General features: G+C 38.1%; 1 protein-coding gene across 1 annotated transcript in view; it reads left to right on the forward strand.

Annotated features, from left to right (window-relative positions):
* The window catches only part of ptdss2 (phosphatidylserine synthase 2), a 33,040-nt gene extending 15,715 nt beyond the window's left edge, over nt 1-17,325 (forward strand). The window contains exons 5-13 of the mRNA XM_020929306.2: nt 3,004-3,071; nt 3,695-3,829; nt 5,295-5,345; nt 6,594-6,707; nt 7,703-7,821; nt 8,079-8,193; nt 12,003-12,148; nt 13,361-13,546; nt 16,482-17,325. Of these exons, the coding sequence (XP_020784965.1) occupies nt 3,004-3,071; nt 3,695-3,829; nt 5,295-5,345; nt 6,594-6,707; nt 7,703-7,821; nt 8,079-8,193; nt 12,003-12,148; nt 13,361-13,546; nt 16,482-16,620 (1,073 nt within the window). The 3' untranslated portion in view covers nt 16,621-17,325. The remainder of the gene's footprint in view (nt 1-3,003; nt 3,072-3,694; nt 3,830-5,294; nt 5,346-6,593; nt 6,708-7,702; nt 7,822-8,078; nt 8,194-12,002; nt 12,149-13,360; nt 13,547-16,481) is intronic.
* Nucleotides 17,326-18,441: the final 1,116 nt, after the last annotated feature.

Here is an 18,441-nt window from a genome sequence, read left to right on the forward strand (position 1 = left end):
TGCGACATGCCGCTTGGGTTTGGTCTTTGTTGAGCTCAAACTGTGAGGTTTGTGTTAGGACTAAAGGGGGTTGTTTAGGTTGGTAGTTGAATTGCGTCACAGCCCAACCTGTAAAACCCGAACAGCGGCTTTAGCATTGCTTCATTTGTTGATGTTGGCGGTGGTTTCATGGGAGCAGATCCATAGAGGATTAAGGTGTGGAGACGAACACAAGCTTTACCTGATGGTGCTTCTCAAACCGAGTGAAAAACACTGACAACATTCATAACATATTCTGATGCCTGGTGAGGCCTGAGAGCCGTTTAGAAAAGTTGGCACAAAGTTGTCCCAACGCAAATAAGTCAATGTAGCTCAAAGAAACAGTCTTTCACAGAATTTTACCGTGACGATTTCAATTTAAAGCTAATCATTTAAAAGGACTGTGCCTGACTTTTTACTGTGTGAAAAATGTGAAAAACGGAAAACAGATTCTCACTAATACTTTTACTGTCCTGGAGCAAATACAGCTCCAGGACAGTAAACTTCAAATGGTTTTAATAATGATTTTATCTGATCTTTATCTTGCAAATTACAGCATTACTGCAAAAATGTGTAGACTATATTTGTGGACATGAGTATGTTGTCTTGAGAAGTAGGCCTGAACATGTGCTAGAGATTTTTTATTTATTTATTTTTTTTAAGGTACACTGTGTAAGTTTTATAGCGAGGATCCACCACTTGCTTGTGTCTGTGATGTAGAGCTGCTCAATTATGGAAAAAAATCATTTTCACGATTATTTTGGTCAATATTGAAACCACGATTATTCAAACGATTATTTTTTGGTTACACAGTGCAATTATTCAGCATTTCTCTTTCAACAAAACCCACTTTGTTATAGATAATTTACGCAAAACATTCAAATTGAAAATAAATATAGACAACAAAATAATAAATAAACTGGTAGAAAAACATAAATGTGTCCAAAATAAACTCTATATCCAGCTGTACTACAATCTCTATATTTAAAACTAAAAATAAATATACTTATTTACCGTATTTTCCGGGCTATTAGGCGCTCTGCATTATAAGGCGCACTGTCATTAAATGGTCTATTTTTGAACTATTTTGACGGCACCGGACTATAAAAGAAACCCAACAGTGTGATGGGTGAGTGGTTTTGTTTGTTTGTTCGTTCACGGTGACTCTGGGCTTTGTTCAGTTGTGGCGTGTAGGGAGGGTGCTGTCTGGGACCAACGGATTGTCGGCGTGTTCGCAGTGACTCAGTTGTTCAGTCGTGTCTAGAAGTGGTACGTTGCACTCACTTTTGCGGTTCGTTCCTCTGTTCCGTTCCTCGTCAGTGTGGAGTGATGAGTGTGTCTGTGGGTGTGTTTGGCTGTGCGGTCCCTGTCTGCTCCATGTGTGTTTGTGTGTTCTGCGGGTGGTGTGGCTTTGTAGTTTACTGAAGTCGTGCTGGGACACCTGAGTGGATTTGTGTATAGGGCGCTCTGGATTATGGGGCGCGTGACCGTTTTTTGGTGGGGTTGGAGCGCGTCTAATAGCCCAGAAAATAGAGTATAGTAAAAAAAAATCCCAAAATAAACTTTGTAAAGCTTTATCATTTCAACTTGATTAAATGAGTTTGAAGATCATTTGACACACAAATTGAAAACCATGATCAAAATTCATTTAATTGCACAGGTTTATTGTGATGACGTCGTTGCTTTGACTGGAATATTCCACAGTGTGCAATTAAACATATCCATCATGCATTCATTCTATTCAAGTTGTTGGGGGGGTTTTTTGCTCAAAAATACCTTGAAAAACCTGCATTCTTACTGTGGGCGTGGTCTCCACTCCATAGATCTGGCCTGTAACTTCGCTTGGTGGTGTCACGTGTTTGTTTTTATGTAAACTGACAATGTGTCTGATATTGTGTGTGCATATTATGGCACATTCCAGGCAAAGCAATGACATCTCCATGGAGATGAGGACTCAGCGGCCACCAGAAAAGTTACACAATGTGTCTTTAGGTACAAAAAAGTGTCAAAACTCTGCACACTGAAACGCATCAAGAAGCATTAAGTTTAAGTAACATTGAAGCGTCATGGTTGAACTAACACAAGAAAGTTAGATGCGTAGTTGAGGTCTAAACAACAGGACGAGCAGCTTTTCTAGAACACATTAGAAGACAGGAACTTGATGACATGTTTTCAGCCTTATCAAAGAGTGTATAAAATGTTGAAATGTTTGTAAGTTTTAGCTTGACAGTAGCTGAGAGTCACTTGTTCTTTACGGTATGTTTTTAAATACAACTCTTTGTGAGCTAATGTTTTAATGTGACACGCATCGACTAAAATGAAGTGTGTACGTGAGCATTGACCACAGTGCCATTTTGTGGTTGAGGCTGTTGCAGGGAAACAGAGGGCAGTTCAGTGACTGTGCCTGGATCATGAGGTGTGCTAAATCCGGTTAGAGATGCACTTTAGGGGTCATATTTTTGCTCTGTTCTTGTGTAACTCGTTTAAAGGCCCAGATGAGGCTATTTTCTGGTCTCTATTATATTGTGTCCTCGTCAAAAACATACAGAGTTGTGTTTTGTTTCATTCACACGTTTAACACACAAATCCTGCACATTTAGGCTGAGTTCTTCTCTCAAACTGAAAATCTGTGTTCCATGGAGTTTAAAAACACAATACACCTTCACTAGAATCATACGGATGATTTCAGACGTGGAATTGACAAATCAAACTAAAGGTAAAAGGAGCTGTTAACTTGAAAACTACTGCTTCGTGACATCACAGTTTTGAACGGAGCATTTTGAGCTTTGGAGTTGTAGACAGACTAATAATAAAGAATTGTGAATATGGATGTGAATGAAACAAAACACAAACCATGGTGTGTGTTTTTTGATGAGGTAACAACATTATAACATGACTTAAAGCTCACAAGAGTCAATTTTGTTTAATATTGGACCTTTAAAACTGATTATATGAAATGATTGACTGTTTTTTGTTTGTTTACAGCGTACTGGAGATTCTGGCTGTGCGTCAGTGTGGTCTACGAGCTCTTCCTCATCTTCATCCTCTTTCAGGTGAGTGCGTTGTCACACAAAAGCAGAATATAATCTCAGTCTGCCTGGTCACCTGCTTGTTTCCATGGAGATGTTTTTTTGGCCTGGAATTTTATTAAAGTTTATTGCATTAAACTTGATCTAAGTAGATTTTATTGCTCAAAAAATATGTGAGTGGGCTCCTCCTCCACAGATCTGACCTGTAACTTGGCTTGGTGGTGCCACGTGAGAGCTGCTTTGGCAATAAACTGTATGAGGGCAAAATAGAACTTGGAAAAATGGCAAAAAATCTTGAGCAATCACAGTTTTCAATTAGATTTAATAGTTTGTTTATTTAAAACAACCAAATATTTTAAATAAAATAAATGTTTTAATGTAATGAACATAAACAATAGTCTTGTAATCATTCCCAAAACAGTTGATTTGTCTCCTCCAAAGTCCGAACTCTGCTTCACTCCACACGTTTTTACTGGCGCAGAGTTGGTTTTCGTCCTTTAAGCCAGTAGTTTGTTCTCGATTTCATTCAAATTCAACTTGCAGACCTAGACAGCAAAACAAATTTTACTCTGCTACATAAAAATTGAGTACAGCCTTTTTTAAATCAATTGTATTTTAAATGTTTTTACTGTGTTTTTTTATAATAGACTGTTCATGATGGTCGTATTTTCATGAAATACATCGACCCTAAACTCGGGGTCCCCCTCCCGGAGCGAGACTATGGAGGCAACTGTCTGATGTATGACCCTGACAACGCCACAGACCCCTTCCACAACATCTGGGTGAGACATTTCTTCACTGTAACCACTTTTTATGGTCATCATTTAATGACAAAAATCTAAGGCTACGTTCAGACTGCAGGGCTTAACGCTCAATTCAGATTTTTTGTGAAATCCAATGTTTTTGCGAGGTCGTTCACATTTCCAATTAAATGCGACTTGTATGTGACTCCAGTGTGAACATTAAACGGCCCGAAAGTGTCCTACATGAGCACTGGAGACACGATGACGTCAACCGCAGCGAGCGTGCTCTGTGTTTACGGAAGTTGTCCGAACATGGACGCGAGCATTGAGCACCTGGAGATTTTAAAGTTCCTCTCGTACCGGAGCCAGAACATGAACAACTTACTTGTTTTAAGGAGGAGACTGAGAAGGAGAAGGACGGTTTTTGGCCGTGGTGTTTTGTGGGACAGTCTGTTGAAAGGAACGTGTGGATGTGGAGACGGAGCCAAGAGTGGTGAGTGGTGATGTGCTTCACTTCAGTGACACGGAGTTCATTAACAATTTCCGCCTACTTCAGTGCAGAATAGTGACGTTTGTGTCTTGTTGATAACGTGTAGGTTGGATTCATGCGCTTTGTCCGTTCACACTGAAGTTGCATGTCAAAAGATCAGATATGTATCAGTTTCAGGAGCACATATCCAAGTGTCCTGGGTCACATTTGAAAAAATCGGATCTGTGTCATTAAAAGATCAGATACAGTCACATAGGGGCCAAAAAATCGGATTTGGGTCACTTCAGGCTGCAGTCTGAACGCAGCCTAAGTGTTTGCTTAGTTTTGCTTCTATGTACATTTCACCTCCTTTTGTTAGTCCACCTCATTTTGATCTTCTGTAGCGCCATAGTTTTGACCTGGTGTAGACCTGGTTTAGATTTGGTTGTATTTGGAAAGTAGGTTGTCAAAAATCTGTTCCAAAAAATGTATTTGAAAAGGTACTGATAGTGACACTGATTACTTAACTACTTTGAACTACTACTGTTTCTCCTCAATATTGTCAGTATGGTCTTGATCCATAATATAACTATTTAGAACAGATTTTTTTTTTTTCCAAATTTTTTGTCATATTTATGTAATTTTCCTCAGCATATATATGTACTATACAAAATTTGTAGTTCTCTCTGTTCAGTAATAAAACTGAAACAGAAATTGTTTTTATTATAATGGCCATATTTTTTGCAGGTTCTTACATCTAGATAACATCAGTAGGTGCTGTCCTAATAAACATGGATTTTTCCTTTAGTACTTCAGAGAAAAATGAATTTAAGGATGATCTTGAAAATATCTGAATCCCGTAAACAGTCTGACAAATGCACAGTTAAACAGTGTTTTTAAAATTGTACATTTGTGACTGTTTGGGCAAGACAGATATGAGTCCATGTCTCTTGTCTTGTTCCTTCCTTTAAGCAGCTCTTTCCTGTTGATACTCACACAAACATGTCACAGGAAATGTATCATGGTGTGTTTCAGGACAAGATGGATGGATTTGTGCCAGCTCACTTCTTGGGATGGTACATCAAGGTAACTACCACGACTATGACTACTACAACTATTACTGTATTACCAGTGCTACTACGTTTGTAAAATGTACAATATAGTGAATTTAAAATGTTAATCATGATTACCGTATTTTTCAGACTATAAGTTGCACTTTTTTTCATGGTTTGGGTGTTTCCTGCGACTTATACTCTGGTGCGACTTACTTATTAAAATTTTCAGTCTGACAGCCATGTGAGGCTCTAGGCTTGTGTGTCAGTATCTAGTACTACTTTTACTCCTGTACCACTGTCACTTCACACTCTACTGCGCCTGCCTCCTGTAGAAATAGCCACTGTCTCACTGCAAATAGTGAAATATGCAGCCAAAAACGGTCATCGAGCAGTAGAGTGGAGTGAGCGAGAAACTTGTGAGGTACTGGCGGAAAGCGGGAATGGAGAACACAGCTTCATGGTAACCAGGCGGCTGCAACTTTCCTGGAAGTCACTGGATGAATAAAGCCTCAACTTCAAGGACAATCAAAACCAACCTGTTGGGATTCAGAAACGCAGAAATAATTCTAACTGGAACTGATGCTGAGTCTGACGACAGCGACACACAAGAGGAAGCGGCGCTCTGTTTACCTCTATGGTTTACCTCTGGAGATCGCAGAAGTGACACAGAGGATGAGAATTCAATGGATTTAGTGATTTGGAGTGAGATTGTAAGTTTGGTAAACTTATGTTCTGTTGTTTATGCTATAATGATCTGAATAACTGTTAATATGTTACGTTAACATATTAACGCCTATTCAGTCTGTTGTTCTCTCTACTATTGTTTTTACTAGAACTTGCCTTTCAAGATGAAATGTTGGTTCCTGGCCTCTGATTTTGTCAAATACATTTCTTTCAAAAAGCGTGACTTATATATGTTTTTTTTCTTCTTCATTGCGCATTTTTTGGCTGATGCAACTTATACTCCGTAGTGACTTATAGTCTGGAAAATACGGTAATAGACTATCTTGACTACTATACAGACTCCAAAACACATGTCAAAGAGTTTATTACAAAAACATCGGCATACACTTTATTAATTTATATTCTCTATCACAGGTTTTCAGTTACCACAATTCAACCTTTATTTTAAAATGTATTGATAAAGTTTCAGTGTACAACAGAAATAACTGTTTAACTAATCAACTAATTGGGGAAAAAAAAAGCCTAGTTGACTCCTGAAACAACTGTGTGGCCATAGTCTGATTTCGCTCTCCCTCTTTCCTGTTTCCCTCCTCAGACACTGATGATCCGTGATTGGTGGATGTGTATGATCATCAGTGTTATGTTTGAGTTTCTGGAGTACAGCCTCGAGCACCAGCTGCCCAACTTCTCTGAGTGCTGGTGGGACCACGTACGTGCAACAGCTTTTTTATACTATGATGTCATTATTTCAGCACCTTTCAAGCAACCTTTGCACTAGTTTTGAAAGGAGAAAAACAAACAGAAAATCCACACGTGTTGAACCTCTTTATTTAACATTATTTAACTTGAGGGGTTTCCAGATGATGATGATGATGATGATGATTGTTAAACTAGTGTTACTGAAAGTACCCATTTGAACTCTTATAACATAAATGATACATGTATTTCAGTTTGGACAAAATAAATGAACAATTTTATTTTGTGTTGAAATCATAGACTGTATAAACAAATGGACATAGGTAACACACTACCTGTGGTGTTCCAAATAAGAAGTGCACATGTGGCTCTTCTGGCTCCCATTGATTTACGCTGGAATGTTACGGCTCCTTTCTCTGTAACTGCTGCTGTGAGCTTCTGTAATTTGGTCTTAAAATGTTTGTATTAACTCGCTCTACATGATCCTGTTTTTTTTTTTTTTTTCCTGCTATTTTGTCAGTCAAAAAAATCCTATTCATAATAGGCTCCAAATTCCCACCTGTAAAACGCAATTTATGGTCGTTGCGATGTCTGCCTCTCCTTGAACTGCAGAGCATCTGCGTCAACCAACATGCACCTCAGATATTTCGTATCTACACGTTGAAGCGACTCAGACAGCAGGGTGAAACGACGTAGACCCTAAGAGCTATGATTGGTCCTCTCTACATCTGCTCTACATACATTTCCTGTTCTCGCTTTCCGCGTTATTTTGTGGCGATGAATTACTTTGATGCAGATTAATAAATCAAAGGTGATTGGCAGCAGTGCGCGCTGAGTCGACGCAGAACTATAAAACAGCCTTAACCGTTAGCATCACAAGCTTCATTTGAGCGGCGCTGAACTCTGTGGGTGACGTCATATTCGCTTAGTCCACTTTTTCATACAGTCTGTGGTTGAAATGATATCTGTAATTGTAACTGATCTAACTCCCCTAACCTTGTGCTCCAGTGGATCATGGACGTCCTGGTGTGTAACGGTTTGGGGATCTACTGCGGGATGAAGACTCTGGCCTGGCTCTCCATGAAGCCCTATCAGTGGCAGGGACTCTGGAACATTCACTCTTATAAGTATGATTTATTCTATTTTATTTAGTTAATTGTTAGGGATTGAGTCATTGAGTCTTTTTGCAATAATTACAACCTAATTACAACCCCAGAGTATTGATCAGGTTGATAATTATGGCTTTTTTAAATGTGTTATTTCATTGCTCTTCCCTAATTCGCTGATAATTTATTCCCTAAAATAAACATGTCCTCATATAATCCAAGGAAGGCAATTGCATCACGGTGTTTGTTTCTACATGTGTTGTCGTTTTCTTTTTCAGGGGTAAAATAAAGCGTATTGCGTTCCAGTTCACTCCCTACAGCTGGGTCAAATTTGAGTGGAAACCTGCCTCTAACCTGCGGCGCTGGCTCGCTGTCCTCGGCATCATCTTCATGGTAAGAACAGACAGTCGGGGAGAAAACACTGAAAAAATAAAGTAGTAGTTAATTTTATGAGGGGGTGAGGGTGTTTTGAGTTTAATGTGGAACAAACCAAGCAAAGAAAGGACATCTCCAAGGAGACGATGCTGACCCTCCACCTGAAAGTTACATAGTGCACCTTTAAAGGTCCTATATTACACAAAACTGACTCTTGAGAGCTTTAAGTCATGTTAGAATTTTGTTAGCTCAGAAACAGACCTTGAGTTTTGTTGTTTCATTCACACTTGTTTGAGTACCTCTTTATAGGCGAGTTTCAGCTGACGTCATTGTTATTAAAAGACCGCGTTGCATGCTGGGAAATATTTTGATTGGAGGCAAGAAACAGGATAGCGGTCAAACACAGTACGTAACCTCGCCTATTTATCCCCGATAATGGTAAATTCCTGCTGCATTATCGGATGCACAAATAGAAGCACGGAAGAAGGAAAATGTCGTTTTCATATTCCAAGTGAAAAGAACCGCTAACGGTGAATTAAACGACTTTCAAACATTCCCAGAGCAAACGTAGAAGATCCTAACAAACCGTGGACTCCAAGTTCAACAACACATTGAGACTCTTGGAGGTTTTCATCTTTTCTGCTGTGAATGGCCCAGGAGTTTCCACCAAGTCATTGTGGATATCGCCAATGTGAATATTTGTCCAGGTAGTTGGAGATTCTGACCAGAAATTCGGTTTGGTCCACCTTTTGTCGGGGTTGAAAAGGGTGATTTGGCTCCATCGATGCTTATGACCAATTTCTGGTCAAATGGTCTTGGGTCCTCTGCCGTTAGAGTGGATAAATAACCGGGATCAATACCCTTTACGTGCTTTCTCGCTCCGTCCGTCATGTTGAATTAGTGTTTCTTGCTGCCGACCAAAATAATTCCCAGCATGCAACGCACGCTTTTGTCAACAATGAAACTCACCTATTAGTCTGCATATCTCAAGTCCTAGCCCACCTTGTGATGTCATGAAGCTGTTGTTTTCAAGTTAACTGCTCCTTTCACCTTTTATTTAGTAGAGGAGTATTGGAAATTCTACGACTCAATTCATTCAGATGATTCTAGAAGGTGTATGGAGTTTAAAAACACAGTGGAGCACTTCCCAGTGTTTTCTGTTTGAGAAGAACTGTGGGTTAAACATGTGTGAATGAAACAAAACACAACTGTAGGAAACAACAACATAACAAATTGAAAAAAAGCATAATAAGGGCCCTTTTATTTTTTTGTCACTTAATTTTTATTCAATAACAATACAGTTTATACAATGCACAGTCAGCAAGGAATTTAACATACATTTAAGTGGAAAAAATACATATGTAATACATATATATATATATGCACACACACATATATATATATACACACCCATATATACATACGTACACACTAGGGATGGGCATTCGATGAAATTTTCTTAATCGATCGTCGGAAGAATTAACGATCGATTATTGATTAATCATTAAAGTTTTTATATTAAAATGATCATCATTATTATTACTATCTGCACTACTAATCTGCATAAATAAATTCAACTTTACGACATATAAACCGTAACCACTCTAGAGCCACATCAGCCGTTTGACATTATAATGTGTTTAATTCAGTTTTGTGCAACTCTCCCAGAAACAAAACTTAAAACCACATCGATAATTTGCATAAACTCAGCGAAGATAAAACTACAGCTCTTGTGTCGCTGATGCGGTTCAATTTCTGTTGGATTAAAAGACATGACTCAGTGGAATACAGGTTAGTGTGACCAGATTTGCGTTTGTCAAAACCAGGACAGCGTACGGGGGGAGGGAGGTGGGGATTCGTCATTGACATTGCGTGACTCTCACCTGGTAAAACTTTTTCCCTCTGTACTCCAAAACATATGTGCTGCTTTATACACTGTGCACATGGACTCACACTTGTCCTGAACGCAACAGAAAGCCTGGAATTTTTTGTACACGTCATTGTTAAATACACATTTGTGCTTCGGTACATTGCAGACTGACTGTGCAGAGAGACACATGTACAGACCTGTTTGGTCACGCTACGCACAGCAACCTGCATTCGGTTTGTCGATTAAAATTAATGTAATCAATGAAATTCTTAATGATCAATTATCGATTAATCAATTAATCATGCCCATCCCTAATACACACATCACTCATACATGTTACCCTGGAGTGTTTTGTTTTATAGGTACATAGCTGGAGCAGCGCTAACTATTAACTAAACTTCACTGCAATATTTAGACCATTTAGCCCATCTTGAATAATAAACATCAGCGTGAAGCCGTTGTCAGACGTTCCATTTTATGAGTTTCTTCAATTATTTTTAACCAGTCTTCTAACACAGGTGGATCTGATTGAAGCCATTTAGGCAATTTGTAATTGCCTTTTTTGCACAGGAACAGGGGATTTTGAATAAATATCTGACATTATTAGGTAGATCAGGTATATCCTCCATGTATAGTGTTTAGTGTTGTATATGTTGTTTAGTGTTGTTTAATGTATAGTGTTGTAAATCAGGCATATCACCCATGTATAGTGTTAACATTTTCAGTTATAGTGAAACCAGTTATTTGTCCAATTTTTGATCCAACATGTGTCCAAAATGTATTCAGTTTCACACAAGACTAAAATATGTGAGAGTGGTGAGCCTCATTATCTCCACAAGCCTCCAACATGCAGAGCTGTTCGGGTTCCAACTCATTTGTTGGAGTTATAAAAAAAAACAAATTATGATTTTCCAACTAAATTCTCACCAATAATCTGTGACCTTTTTAAAAGACAATTGACAAAAAAATGTGGATTTAAAAAAAATAAAAAGTTAATTTGTAAATTAACAATCCATTCACTTATGTGCAATACTTGGACATCACCAACCTTGACATTTACTGATACATTTACTCACATGTTTAAGCACATTTGATATTTGCAATTACCAAATCACTAAGGCTGCTATTTTTGAACTACCATCATTTCCTCCACAACCCACAAAATATCCTGTCTGATTCAGCATAAAAACATCTAACTCTGTAGTCAAGATCTATACAAACATGTTCTGAAATGATTACTAACAGGGATGTAACGATATCCAAATCTTATTATCATGCATGCATCTCACGGTACGATATTTATTTTGGAGAGGCTGATAGAATTGTAGATAGGACACTTAATTTTTTTTGCTTTTAAAATACATTGACAAGATTTTGGTGTGAATTATTTCAGTCAAATCCCAAGAATTCAAGTCAAAAACATATTTCTTCATGTTGTCTGCACTGAAATGAATCATGGGATATGTAGTTTCTGATGTTCATAAGCTGTTGCTTCTATAAAACAAGGTATTTAAGCAACCAAAATTTGTAATTTGATATATTGTGACAGTCCATGATATTATTGTGAGACTTTTGACGATATCACAATATTTCAGTTACTGTTACATCCCTAATTACTTAATCGTAATGGCGATGCTTGTCATAAAAATCACAGTTCGATATTTTTCCCAGTGCATTCAGCCGTACATGTAACAGGACTGTAATTCTGTCATCGCCCACACATCACCTCTCTGGGATTAGCTCTTAATGGTGTAATCCTCTTAACCTGCTGCTGGAGGTAAACTGATTTTGTTTTGGAAAGTCTGTTCATGTAACAAAACCATTACTAAAGCCACCACAGTCCACAACTTCATGAAGGAACACCATGACGTTCTCCAGCTCTAAAACTGCATAACACACACTGTTGTTGTGTAATGATTACTTACCCCCCTCTGTGTCCTCTCTTGTGTTTGTGCAGTTCCTGTTGGCAGAGTTGAACACGTTTTACCTGAAGTTTGTTCTGTGGATGCCTCCGGAGCATTACCTGGTGCTGCTCAGGCTCGTGTTCTTTGTCAATGTGGGGGGAGTGGCCATGAGGGAGATCTATGACTTCATGGACCACCCGTGAGTTTGTATTTACACACTGCTGCAACTATAGACTCAAATCTGATATATAAAAGTATGGATGGACAGTACATCAACAAAATATCAGTATTGATGTATACCATGCCAGTCGAAGAGTTCAGTATGTCTGCCAGTTAGGATGTTCAACCTTCTATGCATGTTGTAAATATAGACTCGGTTACATCATTACATAAACGTAAGAACTATAATGATTGACATTTTACATTTATATTTTACTAAGGAAGTGAAAAGTGCATTTCAGGACACCACTGCAATATTAGTGCATTTCAATTAAAGCTAATGAACAAATTAACAAAATAGGCAACATTAAAATTGTATGGTCTACAGCAGGGGTGTCAAACTCATTTTGGTCCGGGGGCCATATCCAACCTACTTTGATCCCAAAGGAGCCAGAGATCATGTCATATAAACCCCAAAAATAGCAATAATTTCAAATATTTGTGCAGAGAAACACAAATCTATTGCAGAAATCTTTTTTAATTGATGAACTCTTTCTTTTACAAAATATTATAATATTATGAACAACCTGAAACTTTAAGAAAAATGCAATTTCAACACAATGTTTTAACATGAACTTGTATGTAAATAGGAATAAGTAAATTTTTCTTGGAAAATCCTGCACTCGGCTCCACTTTTCTCATTTGTGACATTTTTCTGATGAGGGTCACGGTCAACAGTCAAAACGATCGTCCTTTAAGAGCGTTTGGAAAGAGACAAGTCTTCATTTGTGCTGCTCTGGTGGGAGGGGCCACGTACAGAGACGCTGGAGACGCTGCTGTGATAAACACCACAGAAAATTTACATGATTTTAATAGAAAATATAATTCAAATATTTTAGTAGAAAATCAGCCGAGGTCCAGATTAAAGGTCTTGGAGGGCCGGATCCAGCCCCCGGGCCATATGTTTGACACTCCTGGTCTACAGTAATAATTAGTCTCCCCTAAAAACTATTAAATATACAGAGACGTACATCTTTATAAGCACATGAACTCTTCAGTCACTCCTAAAACTCCAGCTAACTCACTCCATACATTTTCTCCATTTTATTTTTTCTGTTGTCCATTAACTCCTTATAATAATAAAATAATTACTCACTAATAAAGCATTTGATCATCATCTGCTTATTTACTAAACAACTTAAGGAGCACAGGCGTACATGTTAAAGGTCTTGTTTTTCTCTCCTCTTCTCAGTAAGTTCCACAAGAAGTTGGGTCAGCAGGCGTGGATCGTAGCGGCCATCACAGTCACAGAGTTCCTGATCGTGGTGAAGTACGACCCCCACACCCTGATGCTCCCCATCCCCCTGTCCATCATCCACTGCTGGATCCTGGGCTTCTGCCTCATCGTTTCCTGGACACTCTGGCGATTCTTCATACGGTGAGAACAGACACAGTGTAGGAACCTTTTTCAATTCCTAGTACTTCTTTTTTTAACCTCTCCCCTCTCGATGTATACTACCAGTCAAAAGTTTTAGAACACCACCACCTTTTTTTTTTGTACTGTTTAACCAAAACATATTCTAAATTTTTGATTGATGTGTGTGGCAGATAGAACAGCCGAACACACTCGTGGCTCGTTCTTTTTACAACAGAAATCAAATATCGTTCAGAAAGTTCTTCTCAAGTCTGTTGCAGAAGTTTCCATAAATGTGTGGCACTTGTAGGTTGCTTCACTCTTCTGTCCAGTTCATCCCAAACCAGCTCCATGGAGTTTAAGTCTGGACACTGTGCTGCTGCTGCACACTCCAGGTTTTCTAACTTTACCATCTTGTTCTGTTCTCCTGAGGTCGTTTTGGCAGAGCTTGGACTTTTGTTTTGTATCTTTTATCTTTTTTTAACCTCTGTCTGTTCAGTTCTTAACTTTGTACCATTTCAAGCTGTTCATTGGACTTGCACGAGTTGAATCGCAATAAATAACTGGAAAAATTTGGGTGTTCTAAAACTTTTTAACATTGGCGTACGTCACACTTTTTAGCTCCTAACTCTGGGGCTGTGTACTTTCCAGTTAGACATTTTGGTAAAACATTTCTTAATTAAATAACTAATCGTTCCATTCTGAATAAGTGTACATAACTGTTCAGTTGTTCAAGGGTTTTGTGAATCAGTTTTATAGTTTATACACACTGCTCAGTAGAAGTACTAAATTAAATATTTACCTAAGACTCACTTTCAATCCTGTTGTCTCTGTGTGAACACGAGGAAACACTGGCTGGTTCCTCAGACTTGGTACTGTTATGTGTGGAAATGCTGATTGAGGAAGGACACATATCATGCTTTTATAATCATGAATTTCTTTTAAACAACTGTAACTGTGGTTAATATTTATCAGTTTTATGTCAGTCAAGTGTCAGTTTGTGAAAGAAAGTTGAAAAAATGAATTCTCAGGAAGTAGTGCCAAGTTCTAAAAATGAAGCATCAAAAGTCCATCCAAAATGCAGCGACAATTTACACAAGGAAAACATTTCATATTTTCATATTGTATATTGTTTAACTATTTGGCCTTTTTCGCTAAATGAGTAAAGTTCTTTCTCTTCTGTTGCTGTAATGCTCAGTGTATCTTTCCTGTGTGAGAGGAGGAGAGGGGATTTGAGGGTTTGTTGTTCAGATGGAGCACTTATTACATTTGTAAAGTGAACAAAACCACATCTGTGTAGCAAGCCTCTGTCACATGAACAGCTCAGAGGCTCCACATTTTCACGGATTAAGAACAAAACTGTCTTTGTTTATCCAAATAAGGAAATTAAATGATTTCAGTTCCTTCTGCCTGGTGCAGTAGCATTGGCCAAGACTTGAACAAGCAACAAAAACATCTAGATGATCTTAAGCTTGAGTAACACATAGAGAGCATGTACTTTATAGATACTTTATAGATACATTATAGATTATATGTATGGGTATTATAGATATACAGCTCTGGACAAAAAAATAAGAGACCACTACAAAACTATCAGTTTCTCTGATTTTACTACTTATAGGTATGTTTGAGTAAAATCATTTTATAAACTACTGACAACATTTCTCCCAAATTCCAAATAAAATAATTGTAATTTAGAGCATTTATTTGCAGAAAATTACAAATGGTCAAAATAACAAACAGCTTTTATGCATCTTGGCATGTTTTCCACCAAGATGAACATGACTTTACTCCAGTCCTCGATGGTCCAATCCTTATGGTTTTTTGCAGACCTCAGCCTGGCTCTTCTTTGCTTCTCATTGATGAAAGCGTTTTTTCTAGCTTTACACGACTTGAGCCCTGCCCCTAGGAGCCTGTTTTGAACTGTTCTTGCTGTGCACTTCACCATTTCAGACAAAAAATAGAGTGGTCTCTTATTTTTTTCAGAGCTATAGATGTACATGCCAATCTAATCATAAAGCAAAATTAGCTCTACACTTTAGGTTGCAAGATGCTTCAAAAGAAACCAGAAAAAAAAAATTACATGGCCTAAATCTAAACCAGGGGTCATCAAACTAAGGTCTGCGGGCCGACTCCAGTCCCTCCACGCCCCTTTGACCGGCCCCCCACCCCCTCTGCCCCCAACACTTGAACTGGTCCATGAGGCAATCCTCAGAAGTTGTCATGGTCTATTTTTTAAAATGATTTTTTGGCTAATAATAACACGTCTGCATCCTGTATTTAGATTTTTTTCAATTAAAATATTTATATGAAGTATTTATATTTAAATAATTATAAGACGTGTTTACATTTGCCGCCAAATTTTCGTCACAGATCAAACAGTGACAGTCAATGCATGTGCAGAGTTCTGTAGTGCAGTTAAGGACAGCAAAATGTCAAGTGTTAAAGTACAAAAACTATACAGAGAGTACTGAGTTCTCAGAGAACATTGGACAACTGATTATTCTTTTGTTCAGTGTAAAGAGCGTGCAGTTTGTCTGATATGTAAAGAAAGTGTGGGGAGTTTTAAAGAATATAATCTGCATCGTCAGGATCACACAGTTCTGTTAGATGGCCAACCCTGGCCCCCATCACTTCAGGAGCGAATGTGGCCCCCAGAGAAAAAAGTTTGGTGACCCCTGATCTAAACAATAAATATTAAATTAGTGACACTGAGGCATGGTCTGTTCGGAGAGTAAGTAAAAGGTCCTCAGTTTGCTGGTCGAGGTACTGGTAACCCAGCTTCATCTGTAAGACTGGGATAGTTTAGGAATTGGAGAAAAAATTGATGCCAAATATCGGCTAAACTGATACAAATATCTGAGAAAAACCATTTGATATCACCAAGAGTGATTTAGGAAATGATGTCATTCATCTCTTTTGTACAAAGTTTTACAGTCCTCCTCTCTTGTCTCCGCAGCGACATCACCCTTCGATACAAAGAGACGCGTAAACGTAAACAGGAAGCGCCACCGCCACTCGGCAACGGCTCCACCCCCACGGGACGCAGCAAACTCAACGGCAGCTCGGACACTGGGGTCAGGCAAAGAAAGTCCTGAAAACCAGTCCTCAGACCGGGCCCGAGACCAGATCTGGGGCTGAACCGGGACTGAACCAGGACCAAAGGGACTATGGCTAAACTCATAGTGACGTGTATGACAGTAACGATGGATGTATGGACACTAAATGCACAGTGGACGACAACTGAGACTGCAAAGAGATGAGTAGAAGATCAGCCAAAACATTATGACAATATATGGAAATTAGTGTTCAGAAGATATTGATTTTTGGTCTGGTGATGCTGAACACAGGCAAAGCAAGAACCAGAAAAGTAACATAATAATGGGTTTGCCTTTTGGAGAGAGAGTCGTAATATTTTGGCTGATCTGCGCAGTTCTCAGTAGCGCCACAGCAAATTACCTCATAGTCTTTTAAATATGCTTTGTGGGTTAAAGGTAATTATTTGGTTAAGCTAAAACTGAACAAGAACATATGCACATTTCCACATTTTTACTTTCTCTAGGCTCCATAGACAATGTTTTATTTTTGCACAACCAGAACTGTGAAATTTAAATCAGAAATTTACCAAAAGATTTAAAGGCTAGAAGGGAATTTGGATCTTAATGCGGAAATTAAATGGAATTGAACAGTTATATAGTAGTTCTGGTGGATGGTTGTGTAATTTGAACGGTTTGTGTTTCATGAATGCACTGAATATGGTCCCTAAACTTGAAAAATGGGTCTTTGCAACGACACTATATATATATATAAAAAAAAAAAACAACATACTAAAAATATACTTGTTAATGTATATCTAAACTGAAGTACAGATGAGAAGATGAGGGGCTGAGATCATTTTGATAAGTTACGATTGACTGATCTGATTTAGGTTATTTTCAGTTACGACCTGAGCTAGACCAGGACCAAAACTAGGCCTGTAATGACTTGCCAGATCTCATTTCATTTTAGAATATTTCTTTCAACGCAGTGGTTTTCCTACTTGCTGTTTGAGAACCCACAGCACGTTGGACTTGTGTAAAAAAACAAAAAAAACTAAACAAATTTAAACAAAAATGCGAAAGGTTGTAACATATTGTAGGTTTTCAAATCGTGAGTATAGATCTATGTAAAATAAATGGGGTATCTAGTTTGGGTGGTTATTGGTTAAAGTTTTTCCTTCATATTTAAGACTGATTTAGTACCCAAGAAATAGGATATACAGTTTTCTGAAGAAATGTGCAACAATTAGACAATCATAAAATGCAGAGAGCTATTACTAAGATGTTATTAATCAGTTGTTTTCTTTTATTTGCAGCTGAGCCAAAAGCTTTGCCTATTTTTGCTTAAAAGCCATAATTCCGGAGAGGTCTAGACCCGAACAACTAAAAATGCCAAACATTTGTTAAAAGTGCACCATGGAACTGGTCTGTCAAAGCTTTTCTTCCATGGTGATGTCATTGCATTGGCTGCGACGTTTCCTAATATGGCATTAAATGAGGCTATTGCGCTTTCATTCAATTTGAGATGTTTCCTTAAAACGCTGTTACTGTGAGCTGCTGCTGCTGCTGCTGCATACGTTTAATGCCATAATGTAACAAACCATTACAGGAAAAGCAATAACATCTATGTGGGAACAATCCATGTATCATTCCTTCATTCTTTTTTCAATAGAAAACCAAAAATAAGAAAATGAAAAAACTACATTTTTTTCATTATTTGTGTCCAAAAACAAAATGAAAAAATGGATAACGATTAGTAGTTGTTGTTTTTTTTTTTTTTTTCATTTTTTTGATTTTGTGTTTAAATAAATAATGGAAAAAACAGATTTCCCATTTATGTGACTTAAACTGTGATGCCGCATATGGACTGAACCAGGACTA

Source organism: Boleophthalmus pectinirostris, unplaced genomic scaffold (assembly GCF_026225935.1).
Source record: "Boleophthalmus pectinirostris isolate CB_2022bp ecotype Guang Dong unplaced genomic scaffold, ASM2622593v1 HiC_scaffold_2, whole genome shotgun sequence".
Classification (NCBI taxonomy): Eukaryota; Metazoa; Chordata; class Actinopteri; order Gobiiformes; family Gobiidae; genus Boleophthalmus; species Boleophthalmus pectinirostris.